This window comes from Plectropomus leopardus, chromosome 8 (genome assembly GCF_008729295.1).
Source record: "Plectropomus leopardus isolate mb chromosome 8, YSFRI_Pleo_2.0, whole genome shotgun sequence".
NCBI classification, from domain to species: domain Eukaryota; kingdom Metazoa; phylum Chordata; class Actinopteri; order Perciformes; family Serranidae; genus Plectropomus; species Plectropomus leopardus.
The window spans coordinates 720,014-738,167 of NC_056470.1; the positions used below are offsets into that span (position 1 = coordinate 720,014).

At 39.6% G+C, this 18,154-nt stretch overlaps 1 protein-coding gene across 1 annotated transcript; it reads left to right on the forward strand.

Annotated features, from left to right (window-relative positions):
• The first annotated feature begins 5,926 nt into the window (after positions 1-5,926).
• On the forward strand, positions 5,927-18,014 carry nsfl1c (NSFL1 (p97) cofactor (p47)). Its single transcript, XM_042492504.1, has 9 exons — positions 5,927-6,042; positions 8,931-9,031; positions 9,556-9,633; positions 11,641-11,806; positions 12,027-12,122; positions 12,770-12,879; positions 13,070-13,207; positions 14,958-15,128; positions 16,756-18,014. The coding sequence occupies exons 1-9, from the start codon at positions 5,941-5,943 to the stop codon at positions 16,916-16,918; spliced, it is 1,125 nt and encodes a 374-aa protein (XP_042348438.1). The 5' UTR covers positions 5,927-5,940; the 3' UTR covers positions 16,919-18,014.
• The last annotated feature ends 140 nt before the right edge of the window (positions 18,015-18,154 follow it).

Here is an 18,154-nt window from a genome sequence, read left to right on the forward strand (position 1 = left end):
TCCAAGAAATTGTTCTGACAGTTTGTAATTATGGTCAGGCTTTTGATGGGTGGAAACAAAGCCCCACGTTGACAGTGACCCTCAGGGCAACCATTGTTGGAGCTAGCTTCACCTGGACTTCTATAGTGGTGTTTGTCTTGGTCTTCAAAGTCCTCCTGAAGGGAAATACCAGTGTAACATTGTGAAACCACCAATGGTTTCAACGGACTAAACCACCGTTGGTGATGACATTGATACAAGCACGATGAATATCATAGCACAGGGTCTAAAAATCCTCCGGCTCCTTGTCATAGAATATGACACGGAGATCATAACAGCCTGTTCGCCACAAAGTCAGTGGTAAACTCAAAAAATGAATACAATGATTTACTCTTGAGAAAAACATCACAGAGCTGTTTTGTAAGTTAAATCAAATTGAAGATGATACTGATGCATTTATGATGCAACAGGATAACCAACTGGATTAGGAGTTATTGACGAACATTCTCATCCCAAGTTGTTACATATTGCCGCTTTGTCAATGGACTTTCACGTCTACATTACACTCCAGGTATCCTCCTCCGTGTGCTGTTGGCATTCCGGGATGCTGCAACCAATGGAAGAAGCATCCTATCCTACTGCTACTGCCGTACATTGTGCCATCCGCCCATTCTAAAAGCTTATGCCACCTAGTGGCGTATCATACCACTGTGGAAGGTGGCTTTTGGCATTGGCATGACAAATCTACAGTATCTCATGACTTCTGAATGAGAATGGGCTGTTTTTTGTATTATACGAAGCCCAACATCACTCATGTCTGCTGCCCGTACATCATGTGCAGTCTTGTTTTGGGAATCCTCTCCAAAGAACTAATGCTTTGTGACACTGTTGACCTTTAGCAGGGTAGTTAAGTTAACACAAGGCCTTGACCCCCTCAGACAGCATTGTCACTATTAGCTACTGCCTGCCTGAAGGGAGATTTATTGTTCTGCTTGACACTCCTGCCAGGAGGAGGGTGAGCGAGAGAAGGAGGACAACAAGTCTAACAGCAAACAAAGAGCAAAATAAGGAAACTAGTGTACAAAGAACACTGTCTTCAAGTCAGTATCAATGATGCATGCTTAGATCAGTACAAAAACGCCACACATTCAATATAATAGGCAAGAGATAAAAAAAATTCTTATTTTAATGAGGCTCCTGTGTGCCCTTGCTTCTCATTTGCTTTCCATAAAGTATTATTTAAAAGTACCCTTCGGTCAAAAGGTTAGGTGCTTCCCCGAAACTGACGAGCAATGATGAGACCCAGCCTTCACTAACTAACTGTCAGGAGTCATAAACGATGCTGTGTTTCTCTTTACGACATGACACCACTGCCTGAGGGAGGAAAGAGGAGCAGGATAATTGCACAACTTGTGCGTATGTGATTTAGAGGGGTGGGGGACAGGGAGGTGGTAGTGGGATGTTCTTGGGTCTAAGGGTCTTATTGATGCTTGTCCTAATAAACCTCCTCCAATAGCTTCACTTTTATGAGACATCATTTCACCTGACGGTCACTGACCTCCTGCAGGTTGCTCAAGGTTAAATAACTGTGCTTTGCTGTGTGAGGCATCTTAGAACATGAGTGTGTTTTTCTTTTACTGGCAAAGTGCAAAAGGTTGAATCATTCTGAATATTCATCCAAAATGTGCGGTACTGTTATTATTTGACTTTTCAAATACTCGTTAGTCATGATAATGTAACTGTACTGCAATACGGCTCTTAAAAGACCTTTAAGGGTTTAAAATATGTATTAAGACTAAAGACTTAAAACTAACTTTCCCCATATGATTAAACTTCCTGTTACTGCAATACACGTTGTTATATTTTTAAAGTAATATTTTGACGTTTTAGAAAATATTTATTTGTGTACATTAACTATGGGGTTAGGGGTGATAAGCTTTGCAAAAAGGCTAAAAGCAAGGCGCCACAGATGTTTCAAAATTATGCCTGCCAACACCAAAGCTCACTAATTAACATGTTTTCTCATATTCATAAGCTGTACACAAACTTCAAAATAAAAAGCAATTTTATAAAATAATGGTCGTAGCCACCGTGACATCAACCACTGGTTTGTGGACTTTTGTTCTGAAGCCTTGAGTTTGGCATTTTGACTATCACCATCTTGTATTTTTTGAACCAGAGGTGGCAATTTTTTTGGACGAGAGAACGGGGCTTACCTTAGCACCAATTCCTCAGCACATTTAGACGATCAATTCGGCAGCGAGTCAGAAACATGAATGACCAATACTTTCTCATCCCTGGTCGTCACGTGTGTTACTTTGCAGTTCATCACATTTTGCCACTTTGAAGTGGACTTCCACGTTTATATATTCCGTTTAAGATATTTTTCTGCGTCTGCTGGTAATGTTTGGGGATGGAGTTACTATGATGTTTACAAATGCACATGATGGGATGGCACAGCATGTGGTTATGTTAAGGAAACAAAAACACATAGCAACCCATGCTTGAATATCAACAAACGCACATGCTTGTGTGGATGGTAAGGCAGCAAAGTCCCTGATGATTAGGATTTGGGGAAGGTGGAAGAGAAAAAAAAAATCCCATGTAGACAGGAAACGAACACTACACACCCGTTTGAATGTCCAGGGTTTGTTATTTTTAACAGTGTGCTCTCACCTGACACCATCCAGGGGCATTTCCTGCACATGCGAAAGGTGGCTTTGTGCATCACAATCTTACGCCAAAAGCACTGTCAAAGCAGCGATATTTTCCAAGTTTAGAGTGAGAACGAGCTGGAATGACCTCTAAACGCATAATTATAAGAAGAATTGGACGCCTGCTTTCAAAGACTTATTCCTATGAAAGTTGCTCACTGGGTGCAAAACGTTTATTCAAAAAGCCTGTGGCTATCAGCCTCAGCCAGCAAACTAAACCAAAAAATATATGATAGCATATCTCTCCAACTCACCCAGTGACTGTTTTTAAACACATTGATACACTTTGAATTTTTTAACATCAGGTTCTTTGAATCAGTTCCCATCTGTGTAATGTTTTATGTTGCGGCTCATACACTCCTCTCCATGTTCTGACATTTGACTTAACCTCTGCTGACATGTCAGTGTCCACCGTCTGCCTCTAACCTACTGATACTATATACACGGGTGGTAACATAACACGACAACAACACCGGCCTCATGGAAGGATAGAGCACATACATACGTCAACACACACGCCTTCAGGGTTTCCTGAGGCAACATTTAATGCTGTCAACCCGTCACCTGATTTATGGTTTATTTACCATGACTGTTTTGTCCTTTCTCCTAACCTACAGTATTTGTGTGTGGCAGGCTTCAGGTACACAGCTGCTGCACAATACTTATGCCTGCCCAGCTATTAATTTTTGGTTCTAAGAACGTTCTGAGAATTATGCAATGCAACCAATGCAATGTTTGGGTGACATTTTCAACGGCAAGTCTTCTTTCAGTTCCTAGAACGTTCTTCTTAAAGTCTGGATAACATTCTCTATAAACGTAAAAAAAAAAAAAAAAAAAATCACATTACATTACATTTATATTAAAAGGTCTGCAATCTCAGGCCTCAATAACATGTTTTGAATGCTGCTGTTAAAATGTTCTCTCTTTGTTCTCATGTAACATTGTGGAAATGTTTTATAAAAGACTTACTCAGGATGTATCCTTGCAGGAACATTATTTGAAATTGTTAAACATCCTCAAAATGTTCTGTGAACATCAGATTAAAATGCTTCCTTTAAAACATTTTGGTAACTTGTAGGTAACGTTAGCCAGTATTATTGGAATGTTCCCTGCTAGGTTGTCATTGTTATCTCTGCACTTAATTTGTCTTGTTTCTTTGTCATTTTTTTCTCACACATTTTCTGCATTTTAATGCATCAGTCTGTAGGTTTAAGCATCTTCCTCTTCTTGCCATTGTCTCCTTTGTCTCTGTCCCTCTCTTGCCCTGTATCTGGATGCTGTTGCCTCATCGTACAGACCCCGGAGCTAAAAACATCCAGAGGGGGAAACTGTATATGATCACTGCCACTTAAACCCCCTATGTGTAATGCTCTGTGTTTTTCTGTTTTCATCTTGTTCTTTGTGTGCATCTGAGGGAGAGATGGGGGCTGTGCTTCACGAGGCGAGGTGACAACATGGTTTTCTCACTTTGCTACAGATTAATTAGCCTTGAAGATCAAACAGCCAACAGCCAACCCCATCAACCCTTTCCCCCGCAGAAACAATTAAGATCCTCCCAATCTGTCTGGTACTTATTACTTTGTGCCATCTGACCAGCCCGCCATCAGACACCTTCGCAGGGGTACAAAGCTTTATCTCCCATGGGAATATTCTCTCCATCTGTTTTATCATATTGAAATCAGAGGCGCATGTTTACTGGAACGCTTTTGTCAGAGGTCAGGTGTCCCACTCTTCAGTCAGTATCTGCTTCACGCTCGCACAAGAAGACAAACAAGAGATTGAAGCTGAAAAGTGCGATAAGATGCAGATTAAGATCTGACTGCTGGATTGGGAGCTCTGTGGTTTCACACTGAGGTGTCACATCTTGATGAGATGGGATGGAATCAGATTAATGAGATGAGATAACACCATAATAATGTCTATGAGCAGCCTCAGACTCAAAGAAAAATAACCTCGACATCATTAGAGACAGCCAACTCACAGTGTAAGTCAATGATACAACTTTAAGGTACATACATTTTTAATCAAGCGTATTATCAGTATCCTTTTCTGCAGAAAATATTAGCTTTTATCAGCTGTACTTAAACTTATCCCTTTAAAGTTCTGCTCAACCATTTGGTAGAGCACATTTTAAAAATGTGTTGAACTTAACCTGATTGCGGTATCTGTACCATTCGGTTTAGGTTTATTATGCTATAGACATCCACTAGATGTTGCTGTGTCTTTAAACAGTCTGCCTTTACAGTTCACCACCTACAGGAAGTTAGACCTTAGACTCAAGGCATGAGGGCTCTGTGTGATGGGATTTTCAAAGGTCATCATATTTTTTCAACATATCTTAACTGAACAGATTTACAGTCCCCAAAATTGGCAAGAAATTAGAAAAAGTACATGAAAACTATCTGAAAATTAGCACAAAAAAAAAAACCCAAAACAAAACAAAACAAAAAAATAATAAAAAAATAATAATTTTAAAGAAAAAATAAATAAATAAAATAATAATTGCTTATTTCTTTTATTTCCAATGTTTTTGATAGAAAATCAAACTAATTTGATCAGGGTTTCAGTGTACTGTAATGGTCAATATATAGCATACATGCTTGAAAATAATACTAGTACTGGTAATATTACAAATGTTATGGTCACAAATTGATTATGTTTGTAACCTAACATAATACATGCATTCTAACAGTACAGAATTTGTATTGGAAATAAAAGATGCAAAAAAATTAAATAATAATAATAATCCATGGCTTTTTTTTAGTGATGACCTGAAATGTCATTTGTTACAGAATTTTTATCATAAAAAACATATGCAAAACATATGGAAACACAAGACTCGTGTAGTCATATATACCCAGACCTACTGACTGGTGTTCCTCTGTGATCCTTGGGTCATTATTTCAGACCTTTGTTCCAAACCAGAGTCTTTATGTTGACGAGTTACTGTAGTTTTGTGTAACGTGTGGATATATTGCCACCTCCTGGTCAAAATAATGTTAGCAATCATGGCAAAGTAGAAAGTGCCATAATCAAATGAAACTGACAGTAGATTATTACGATTAAATATAGCGCCGCTTAATGTTAAAGGATACACAAATTTTAAACCACAAGTTATCTTTTTTATTCCATGAAGTTTTTCTGCGTCTGTGTCGTCGCATTCATCGCTGTGGAACCAGATAGGAACCATCGTTTGTTGCTTGTTTCCCAGGTGGAGGCGGACAAGTAGCTGCAGGAGCAAATCAAAATGGCGAGCCAAGAGGAGTCTGTGAGGGAGTTCGTCGCTGTTACTGATGTGGACGAGGAGAGGGCCCGCTTTTTCCTGGAGTCCGCCGGCTGGAACCTGCAGGTACGTCTTTTGGGCGTCTTCCCGTTGAGTTGCGGTGGACTGTGCGTCAGGGAACGAGAAGGAAACTGCGGGGACATGAGCATGTGTCAGGCGGATAGCTCGCCGGCTAACGTTAGCCTGTGTTGCCGGTAATTTGTGCAAGTCACCGTTTGACAATGGCCCGAGCGCTGTCTGTGACCAAACAACGCGGCTGTTGTACATTTAGTTAGCAGGCTCAGCCAATGTCCCTAAAATGTCCAGTCCTCACGTCTCATTATAAAACAGGTTGTCATTAAGTTTGGCTAACGCTAGTCTGCTGTGAGTCCATTGAGCCGAGCTAGCTAGCGTTAGCCTGTACCCATGTATATTAATGCCAGTTAACCATAGAAAGATGAATGGTTAGCTTCTGAAGGTACAACATCAGTTGTCCCGTTGGGGCATAATATTAGTGTTTGGAAAAAAACTAAAAACACATATCTGTCTGTTTGTGGAGTTAAAGAGCGACAGAAAACGAAACTGAGTGACTGTCAGGATTAGTTTTCTGATCAGACTAGCGCCTCCACCAGGGTTGCTGTGTTTGTGTGATAAACCAGCCCAAAGACAAAAAAAAAAAAAAAAAAAACAGCCCTAAAACTAACCAGCACAATACCACAACTCAAAATATATCTCTGCCAAACCATGTACACTGCTTTTTACATCCTGCAACACTGCCATCATTGCCAAATGTATAGTAATGTTAACAATGTAACACCCTACATGTTAAGTGCGCCATCATAAGAGTTGAGGTCGACCGATATTGTTTATTCAGGGCCCATACTAATTACAAGAAGTTGATGAGACCGGTAACCGATATTTAGAACTGATGCGCATTTACAATAAAAATGAAAATCTTTCTGTCAATGTTTAGAATTTTTAAGTTAAACTCTAACACAAAACTTTGTTTAATGCCTTCAGCAAATGTTAAATCAAAACTGAAACCTTTAACACCATATACAGAAAGTCCCCAGCAACTTTTTTCCTTATAAAGTCAATGGAAAATTTAAATAAATATGAAGAAATAAAAATAGCTACCCAGGTTTTACAAAGTTATGGTTCCTCCCCAGCTGACACTTTCTTTGCACTTTTTAAGTAATTTATTTTATCAGCAATAATTAAAATAAAATGCTGATACAGATAATTGGCAAAATGTTAAATATCGGCCCCAATAATCGGCGAGGCAGATAATCTGTCAACCACTAGTTGGTATATTATCTTAGGAAATAGCCTGTCGTGTTGATTCAGTATTTTATACATAAATGTCTAGTAAATACATCTGTACTTATTTAGTTATATTTACCGTTTACTGTTTACCTTATTTCAACTGATACACCATATCCTGTTAATTTGCAACATTTTTATAATATAGGTATACTTACAACACACATGAAAATAGATATACAGGTTTAAAATCATTCAGCTTACCTGTTTCATCATCATCACTATCATAATTTATTGACACCTCAAAAAAATAGTGATACAGAATAAAATAAAACCCCAATATAAGAGAAGAAACGTGAATGGTACACCCCAAATAAGCTACCTAAAGCTTTTGGGAGGGGGCCCTAAACAATTAACATATAACTCAAAAGAAGAACAATAGAAACACTACAGCCAAAACAAAACGAACAAGACAAAAGATCCCAAAACATTCACTACATCTGCATTGATCCAAAAGAAGAGTCCCAGCACCAAAGAACAGAACAGAACAAAACAAAACAAAATCAACATGAAGGTTGACTGCCTTGCTGTAAAAAAAAAAAAAAAAGAAAAAAAAAAGTAGACAAACTCCTCGATGTTGAAATATTTACTATCTTTAATGTCTTTTGTTTACATGCTTTGAGATCAACATGTTGTGTACGTGTTAGCATGTTTATATGTAGGTGTGTGATGTGCCCATATCCCTGTGTGCTAATCTGGAATCAGTTCTGTAGGATTTGTTATCATTCATGTAATTAGCATGCAGAGTCGGTATACCAGACCAGTGGATTAAAAAGATCGACCTGCGGCAATAGTTCAAAAGTCACTCAGTTCCATGGGAAAACTGCATACCTTGCCACTCTGGCCTTCACTGTTACAGCAGAGAAAGAGACTGTAAATATCAGCTGGGTAGTGAATACAGATCTCACATGAAAATACACAACAGCCTCAGATGTAGATGGAGTTGAGTTATGTAACTTTTGCTGGGATGTTGTCTGAAAGATCATCAGTAACAGATGACACTCGAAGGGCTGGAAATTTAATTTTCTGACCACCTTTTTATTGTGGCTGGTGGATTCCAAAATCGATTGCCACCTAATAAATCTAGTATCCACTTACATATTTTACCAGCAATTAGCTTGTTTGTTGGTTTATAAGATCCCCATTTGCTTTTGCATTGCAACAGCTGTTCTTCCTGGGGTCTACACAACTACATGGTGACAAGACAAAAATACGCATTCACACTGCACAACGCAAACATACAGCAAAATACACATCTACTATAAAAAGGACAATAACAGTTGACATAGTTTTCATAACATTAAGAAAATAAGCCGGCTCTGAGTGAATCCATCATGATCTAACAGATGAATATAAAAATTCAACATACAATAAAATGCCCAGAAAAAAACACTTACACGCCAAAGGATACTCCTTTATTTGTAACGTCCATTCTTGTATTGTCTGGTATATTACTATACATTGAACTGATGTGGTTTTGTAAAGCAAAACAACCTCCAGCAGCGAGCCTTGTTGAATAATTGTGTATATTTGCACTAAAGGACAGGTTTTTGGTGGGTGGTCCAACCCTGGACACATGTCAGATAATTAGTCGGGGTTGGTGAGCTGTCTATCAGGATTTCTTTTGTGACATTAACTCTGCCTCCTTCCAGCTTGCACTCGCCAGTTTCTTTGAGGATGGAGCTGACGACGATATAGTGACGCTTCCTCAGCCTGAGGGAGGCTCCTCAGTGTCCCGGTCTGCTGGGCCGAGGTAATGTTTACAGCTTGCCAGTGCTTTTATCAACACCACATTATTGGCACACTTATACAGCGTTATGTCCAAAAGTCCAGTTTAAAAAGCAAGCAGGGACATTACTCTGTGCAGCTGTGTTCACATCAGTAAACTTTAAAGACTCATTGTTCAGTGATTTCATCCTGTAACCCAAAATTCAAGATAAATGTTTATTAGTTCTTGCTGAAATTCATTGTGTGTAATCACCACGATCACCTGCCCTTTCCTCATCACTCAGGACTCACATGTCGCCATCATACTGCTCTGCTGCTGCCCAGTAATCTCACTGGAAAATGCTCTACTAACTAGCTATAAAAGAGATTCAATATCTGTCCATGCTGAGCTGTCTCAGTTTATGCATGAAATATAGATGCTGCAGACCTTTCTTTAAAAAAAAAAGCATCCGTGTACAAATCCCATGTTAATTTGTTATAAATTATGGTTCCTAAATGTTGGTAGTCATCAATTCAATGCAAACATTCTTAATTTTTCTTTCTCATTAGCTCTCAGCCCAGAGTGACCTCCTTCAGAGATCTGATGCATGAGGCAGAGGAGGAGAGCGATGAGGAGGAAGGCCAAAGGTGAGTTAAATTCCCAGTGTGTTGATCCGTCTTAAGTAAATGTGTTACTCACACTTACAGTGCCAGATGAAGAAGTGAGTGCATGTTATATTGAGAGTATTTCCACTGCTTTACCTTTTCTTCAGACAGCCGGTTATGGGAAAGTTGCTAACGAGAAAAATGTAGTTTTCATAGTTCGAGAAAAATCACTGGCTTACATAAGTTGTAGATACTCATCAATGGGCCTGGTTGAGTGTCACACTCAGACACTTCAGAGAGATTAAAGTGGACCCACTAATAATTAATGAATGAAGTCACTGCACAGTTGATTGCGTATTGTAACAGTAGCCCTCTGAGGTATTTTTGTCCTCAATGGTTGTGACAGTTGTTGAGGGCTGTAGTCGTGTCTGAGCTGTGCATCCTCACAGTCTTTTGATAGCGGAGAGTCACACCTAGCGGGGTGATTCCAGAATGCACCAAACTATTTTTGGTCTCAACTCATTCACTGTGAGCCGGTCGTTGGAGGTTTTTCTGCAGCGTCAACAGATTCTGCTGGCGGGGCTCTGCTGTGGACTGGTTGTTAGAGGACTGTGTTCGGTATATAAACATCCTGTTTTTACTACAGTTAGTAAGCATCTGAACTGAAAAGTACAGGTGTTATCTAGAGTCAGTAATACTGTCACATTATTTATCTTATCACCAGTTTTGTTTTGTGGTGCACAATGGGTGTATTATTTACTTGTTCTCACCTGTTTAGTATTGAGGCGTTATTTCCTTGTGTGTTTTTTCGATCTCCTCCTGCCAGCAAACTGACAGTAAGCAGATTAAAGTAATGCAGCACTGATGGTGAAATACTTGAAATGGGGTACAGTGAAATGATGACAGAAATCTTGACAAAACCAAATGTAGGGTTCATGTTTATTGTGGTGGATTATGTTACTCAGGCAATTTTTCAGGCCAGCTTGAAGTATTAATAAGTTACATGCAGTTTAGTTGAGCAGTGGTTATAGTTCCATTAGGCCATTTAAATGGACTGCTGTCCTCGTCCCAGTACACAAGCCCTAGGGGAGAACTGATTTATTGACGGAAGTTTGTCCACTACACCACAGCAAGTGGAAATATGCCCTCTTTCAGCTGGTTGCTATACTTTTATTATTTATACAATCTGTGATGTAGACCCAATCACAGTCATAACTGTTTATTTACAACAAATTTGTGGTAGAAAACTGCCATGTCATGCACACTTAATCAAACAGCACTGAGCACACTCTGCATTCATTGATTAGTTTTAAACCACCTAAAAAATCAGTTTAAGTGTAGCCTAAATTATATTTTGAATATTGTCACCACTTTACCTTGTCGTAAGTCAGCAATTACTGACATGGGGATTTGAAGACATTATGACAAAAACACCAGACTCCATTAAGAAAAATTTTACTAAACTGAATGGCAAGATTGCTGGCCTACCGCTGCCCCCTTCAGCTGTTGTGTTGGTAAAGAGAGCAAATATTCAATTATAATGTACATAAAAGTGATATTGATTGATATTTGTTTTTTTTTAGGTGGCTAAAGTGTGTTTTGCTGCAGCCTCCTCCACAGCAGGAATTGCTTAGCTTCCTTGCTGATGTTGTGGGAGTGTTATTTTTCAGAGGAGCTGGCTGTGGTGTGACTTTTTTCATTTAAAAAATAAATATAAATTTTTTTTTTTTTTTATAAAAATATTTTTTTGTGTGTGTGTCACACCTAAGCCAAAATTAAAAAACACATGTACCACCTCAGTGCTTACATTTTTTTAATGCCTGATCCATTTTACAGCACCCATAAAAAAATGAACAGTCCACATAGCTAGACCACTGAGGCAGGCCAGCACAGTGACGAGGAACACACACATTTTACGTTGTTTTTTCAAAGTGATAAAGAGTTGCGGTCGCAACATTTGATAATATGTAAATGCAAATGTTGCTGCAAATGGGTTGCTCTTTTTTGTTTCTGCTGTGTTACTTATCATCTGCATTCACACCCTGCCAGGTTTTTTGCGGGTGGATCAGAGCGCAGTGGGCAGCAGATCGTCGGGCCTCCTAAAAAGAAGAGCACCAATGAGGTCGTAGAGGATTTGTTTAAGGGGGCAAAAGAACATGGGGCTGTGCCTCTGGACCGGGCTGGACGTGGACCAGGAGAATCCAGCAAAGCCAAGGTAAGGTGAAACTCCCAACAACACTGTCAGTCGCCTTTTTTGGCCTCCTTTTTTATTGTCACATTTTTGTCCCATATCAATTTTCTATGGCATCTGTAGACATCTATTGTGACTCAAACAGCAGGATCAGTAATTTAATCACCTTGTGTATGTAATTCTGTTTCCTCTTGGTGTTTCTCTTGTCTCCTGCTTGTTTTTATTGTCTCCTCTCACCACTTAGGCCTTCATTGGTGGAGGCTACAGGCTAGGCGCAGCTCCTGAGGAGGAGTCCGCCTATGTGGCTGGAGAGAGGCATGCCTCCAAAAGCCAGCAGGATGTGAGTACAGAAAATAAATAGTGAAAACAAAAATGTGACATTCATATTTAATGCAAAAAAACCCATATAAAGTGCAATTTTTGATCCCACAGCCATCAAAGCATAAAAAACATCGTTCGTTCTCTTTTGCTTTGGAATATGTAATTTTTACTATTTTCCAACTGATGGTGCCATTTTTAACATTATTTGTCATATGGAAATAATACATGCTATTTCTACTAGGTGTACTGTCACAATCAGTGTTGCTGAAAATAATTGATACATATCACAGGCTTTGATAATTAAAAAACAAAATTGCATTTAGTATATTGAAAATATATATTTACCGTAAGGGTTAAGTTCTTAAGTTGTCTCGTTGCAACCCCGTGCATCTTTCAGGCCACTGCAGAGCAGGACACACTAACTGGATGTGCTGGCATTAAGTGGAAGCAAAGCAGTTTATGCTTCATTAACCTCCCAAAATATGAAGCTGTAGGCTACATAAAGCTGGTAACTTGCTAACAAGTGCCAGGCTGTGGCTATCTCCTGGAACCAGTGTGTGTGTAGACCTGATGTGTCCCAGTGCTAATTGTAGGAAAAACACTCATACTGAAGAATGAGCGCCTTCACTAGAGTTTATGTGTGTGTGTTTGGTTTGTGTGTGTTAGGTACACGTGGTGCTGAAGCTGTGGAAGACCGGGTTCAGTCTGGATAATGGTGAGCTCAGAAACTACAACGACCCTGGAAATGCCAGCTTCCTTGAGGCAATCAGAAGGGGGTGAGAATATTCATATTTACATGATGTACTTGCATTGTTGTGTTATGATATCATCATTATATCAATGGAATCAAATGGTCTCAAAATGACATCTTACATTTATGACAAAAAAAATTATCAGGTGACAGGTCTATATACAGTCGTTTAGAACTAAATTCCCCCTGTTCACCTGTTGATTTTCACTCTGCAGGGAGATTCCCCTCGAGCTGAGGCAGCGGTCTCGAGGGGGCCAGGTCAACCTAGACATGGAGGACCACAGAGACGAGGACTTTACCAAACCCAAGTTGGCCTTCAAGGCCTTCGGAGGCGAAGGACAGAAGTTGGGAAGGTGAGCCTGTTTTTTGGTTGTTTTTTTTAACATGGTTTCTTTATAATTTCTCCTTAGTGTGTTACTGATCAAAAAGAAGCAGCTGAATAAATGGAAGGTCTAAATGGAGGCTGGTAAACCAGTTTCACTTGTTCTACATGTGAATGAATCATTTTTAGTCTGGGTATTGACTGTGTCTGGGCTCATTCCACACATTGGTTTCTAATTAGTCATGAGGTGCTGCTGGAGCACATTTAAAACTCGAGGATACAGTTGTCTCTGCTGTTCAAGTAAAATTGGAGGATTTTCACAGGACTTTAAAAGGTATTTCGTCACCGAAAAGATGGTCTTTTCATGCTGTCTAGGCAGTGGAAAGATGCAGTTACTTTTGAAGTTGACGTTATGTCACTTAAAAAAAACAGAAGTGCGGCTGTGGCATTGGCTTCTGTTCAAGAAGTAGAAAACTACGATGACCAGAATGCAGTGCACTGCAGCGGACAATTAACTCCAGAAACGCACTGGCTGTGTCAGCAGTGCATGAGCATTGCCAAACCTGTTTTTTGTTTTTTTTTGTTTTTTTTTTTGCCCATGTTAACAAGTTAGAGCAGCCACACTGCCTGCGTGAGTAGTGCTGCTCAGGCACGTCTCAGCAGCCTGTTAGCCGCAGCTCATCGAGAGAAACAGTGACTCTCTGATTATTTTTTCCCCCATATCACATGTGGTTGTGGTTCTTCAGTTTGAAAGTGTCTGTCATAGAAAAGAAGAAATATAAAAATATCTGTGTTACTGAAGCTTTCTTGCTCTGCTTCAAAATAAAAGTCCAGACAACGTGTCTGTAGACAGAATTCCATCAGTTGTTGACACAAGGCATTTTATTGTGAAACATTTGCCTCGACCGTGTTGTTGACAATGCAAGAGCTGCACAACTTGATCAATAAGTGGAATATATGCTTATAAATATGGAAATACAGAACTAGCAGCAGGCGACCCTGCAGAAGCATCACAGCAACAACACTGCCAGTGTAAACACCACTAGTGTGAAACACGCTGCAGCTCAGCGAGAATGCCGTCACACGCATGTAGTGAGTTTATGGGGTAAATGCTCCTGCTTGTGGTTGATGTGATGCAAGTTGGTATGGCTCATTCAAAAGCAATATGGTGGCCAGTTGGTTACTTATTGGGCACTTTATGTGTAGTCCAGATGATATTTGCCAAATTTTAGGTGTTATGCTCACTTTATGATAAAAGCATTAAACTTGGTACACTTGTACAGTTTGGGGTCCTGAACATTTTCAGAAATGTAGCCATTGCAAAAATGCCCCATTGTGGCCCTTTTTACTTTTCGTCATAACGGAATCATGTATTTTGCATCTTATCTCCCTGGTAACACAGTACAACTGATGTCTACTCCCATGTTTTAAAGGTCAAGCATTACAACGATACCACCAACGACATCACAAAATGTTCAAATAAATAGTTAATGGGGAATTAAGTGACGCAAGAAGAAAATCGCAGTATCTGGGAACATAGACTTATAATATCATGTCTGTTGCTTTTTTAGTTTGTTAACCCTATTAATACAATGACTGTGAAGAGTAAAACAATATTCAACATGAGTGGCTTCACTTTAAAGAATGTGTCAAAAACATTCCCTTAAAAAATGTATTTCAGAAGAAGGTTTCCAAGTGCTTCTAAAACAAGATATATATAGCCTCACAGAGTATCGAATCAGAGTCATTTCTTATCTTTTTCCATCCTCCTCTTCCCCCAGTGCCACCCCAGAGTTAATTTCAGCACCGGCCACCTCCCAGCAGGACCAGGCTGCCAACGAGGCCCAAGCCAGCGCCTCCGTCAACCTCGACTCCTCGCAGCCCATCACCAACATTCAGATCCGACTGGCTGACGGCAGCAGGCTGGTCCAAAGGTTCAACTATACCCACAGGTGATTGATGAGCTCCTTTTTTACTGTGTCATGCACCCAAACCTAGATTAAACAATGACGGTTTCTGCTGGTCTGTGGGATATTACTGGCCTATTGAAGACTGAAGGCCTACAGTTATTGAACCTAAAGTGCCTCATAGATCTGTCCCTGCTGAGAGTTCCAGTCCCTAAAATGTTGAAACAAATGATTAGTTGGATAACAAATGCAGAGATACTGAACTAAAGCACATGCTTTGAGTTCTTCTGCAATCTGGGCAGGTGAGATACAGGGCGTGTTATATTTTACACACCGTGGTAGATTATAAGGAGACATGCTTGTTTTTGTGGAGACATTTGAATTATTTATTGAAAATCAAAAGTGAGACAAGACTAATTGATTAGCACACTGTATATTGTTCTATGGCTATTTGTGATTCTCTCCTGTGCAGCTGGGGATTTGGGCTTGCAATGAAATCTGAAACCAATTTCCTTAACCCTTAAGGGACTGTTTGGCACATATTACGAGCTTTTCATTCTTCATTTTTTGATCATTTTGGCTGTGTTCACACATATGGCATACATTTTGCTGAGATTTTGTATTTTTGTTTAATCTTGGAATTTCCAACTCAGCTCCCACAATAAGTCCAAAATAGACTGTGGAAACAAAACTGTTACATTTACACTGTTAAATGTAAAAAATGTGCCATTCAAAGTGCAGTTTTTGATCATACAGCCATCAAAGCATAAAAACATCCATTGTATTATTTCTTGGTGTCATTCTGGGCTTTTGCCTTGGAATTTGTCTTTTTACTATTTTCCACCTGATGATATCATTTTTACCATATTTGGCATGTGGAGAAAATGCATGTTATTTCATCGTGATGCACTGTCACAATCACTGTTGCTGCAAATCATAGACATAACCCAGGCTGTGATTATCAAAAAAATCTATTTTGCATGTAGTTTAATGAAAACAGTTACATTTTTGTGTTGTTTTTTTTTTAATTTAAAAACATAATGGCATCATGACAAAAACCTGGCATTGGAAGGTTTAAAATTCTAAAACTTAATGAATATTTGAATTTTATGATTAGGACTGGTGTCGGTTTAAAAAAAAAAAAATAAACTCAATGAAAATAGAAATTTTATTAATGTGCAATATTTTTTATGGCCTGATTTTGAAAAGCACATTTTGTGTGCAGAGGGGTATGAGTGTGAGTATTTGATACTGCGCAGAAAATAATATATAAAAATCATATTGCTGCTAATTATTGATATATCCGAGGCTGTGATAATAAAAAAAATATATTCATAACATGTATTTTTATGTATATGTATATTTATTGAAAATAATTCAATTTTTGTGTTTTTTCTTTCATCTAAAAACATAGTGGCATCATAACGAAAACTTGGCATTTAAAGGGATAAAATTCCAAAAAAATTATGAGTATTTGATATATATAGTTAGGACTGATGGTTAAAAAAATTAACTCATTGAAAACAGAAAATAGTATGAATGCATAATATTTTTTAAAGCTGGATTTTTTATTAGCACAGTCTGTGTGCAGAGCGGTATGAGTGTGTAATATCAAAGCGGGCAGTAAGGGTTCACCACATTTCATCCTGTTGTACAAATCTGTGTCTCTCAGGGTGTCCGACCTGCGCCAGTTCGTGGTGGAGGCACGGCCCGCCATGGCTGCCAGAGAGTTTGTGCTCATGACCACCTTCCCCAACAAGGAGCTGTCGGACGAGAGCCAGACGCTGCAGCAGGCCAACCTCCTCAACGCCGTCATCGTCCAGCGGCTACAATGAAGACGGAGCAAGAGCAAGCCCTCCCCACCCCCACCCCCTGGTGGTGTGGCAGAGTAACTGCAGCTCAGTGAAACCTGCTGCCCCTTCCGAGAGGAGAAAACAGACTTATGTATGGACTTCTAATTTCTGATATTTTGTTTTTCTAAAGTGAAACATAACATTCTGCCCCCCAGATTCCCAGATTATCAACCCCACCCCCCCTCCCCTGTGGGCTGTGGCGGGGGGGAACGGGGGGGAAAAAATCTTCCAGCGTGAACCAGTTAGGAGCTGTCGAAAAGGTGACACGTGCTGTTAAATTGTGGTTTTGATGGGGACGTGTGTACTTGACAGCAGTAGATGGTCGAACCCAAAAAAACAGCAGCAGTCCAGCTTTCTGCAGAGCAGTTTGGGTCGCAGACATGTTCACTAAACCTGGCTCTTTCTTTACCCCTTTCACTCGCTCCTCATGTTTCCTCCTCTATCAACCTTCATTTGGCCCCTCAGCAGTGTTTACTATCAAGTGTGAGGGCCTCACCACATCCTTGCAGCGGCAGACTCCCAGTTGGTTTCTGTCTCAGCAGCACAAACCAGAACCGCATAAAGAATACTAGTTGTATTGAGGTAAAAGTACACGTTGAAAATGTGGTTTTGTACAAGTTTCCCTTTCTCTCTGCATATTGTTATTGGGGAGAGAAGTGTAACAGTGTAACAAAACTGGGGACTTTTCCCTGACCAACCTCTACCAGTAGCCTTACGCTCCTTTATTCACCTCCAGACCCCCCCCCCCCCCCTTTGCCCAAATGAAGATGGAGTTATTTTTTTAAAACTGCCCCCCTCACCCCTCTCTATTTCCTTCTTTTCCTTTACAGATTGTAGGATTGTCCCAGTTAGACCGTGGCATTTTGATATCGTGTAACGTGAAAATCAGTTACACGACATCAGTTATTGTCAAAGCGATGGTTGAAGCTAAAGAACGTATAGATTGTAAACACTGGTTTGTAGAAGTGGAAGTTGAAATTCCTGACACACTGACATCTTCTATGCATCCTGGGGCAACACGGAAATATGTTTGGACCTCTGGTAAAATAAATCCATTTTATGGTTGATGTACAAAGAACTTATCGTCTTGTGATTTTTTAAAGAATAATTATAGAAGGAAAAAGGGATATATAGAGTTAGAATCTTTTTGGATTGTTTTCTCAATGTTTTGTGGTTCTGTCCACATTTCTTGGTGTCAGTATTTTGGTGCTTTTACAT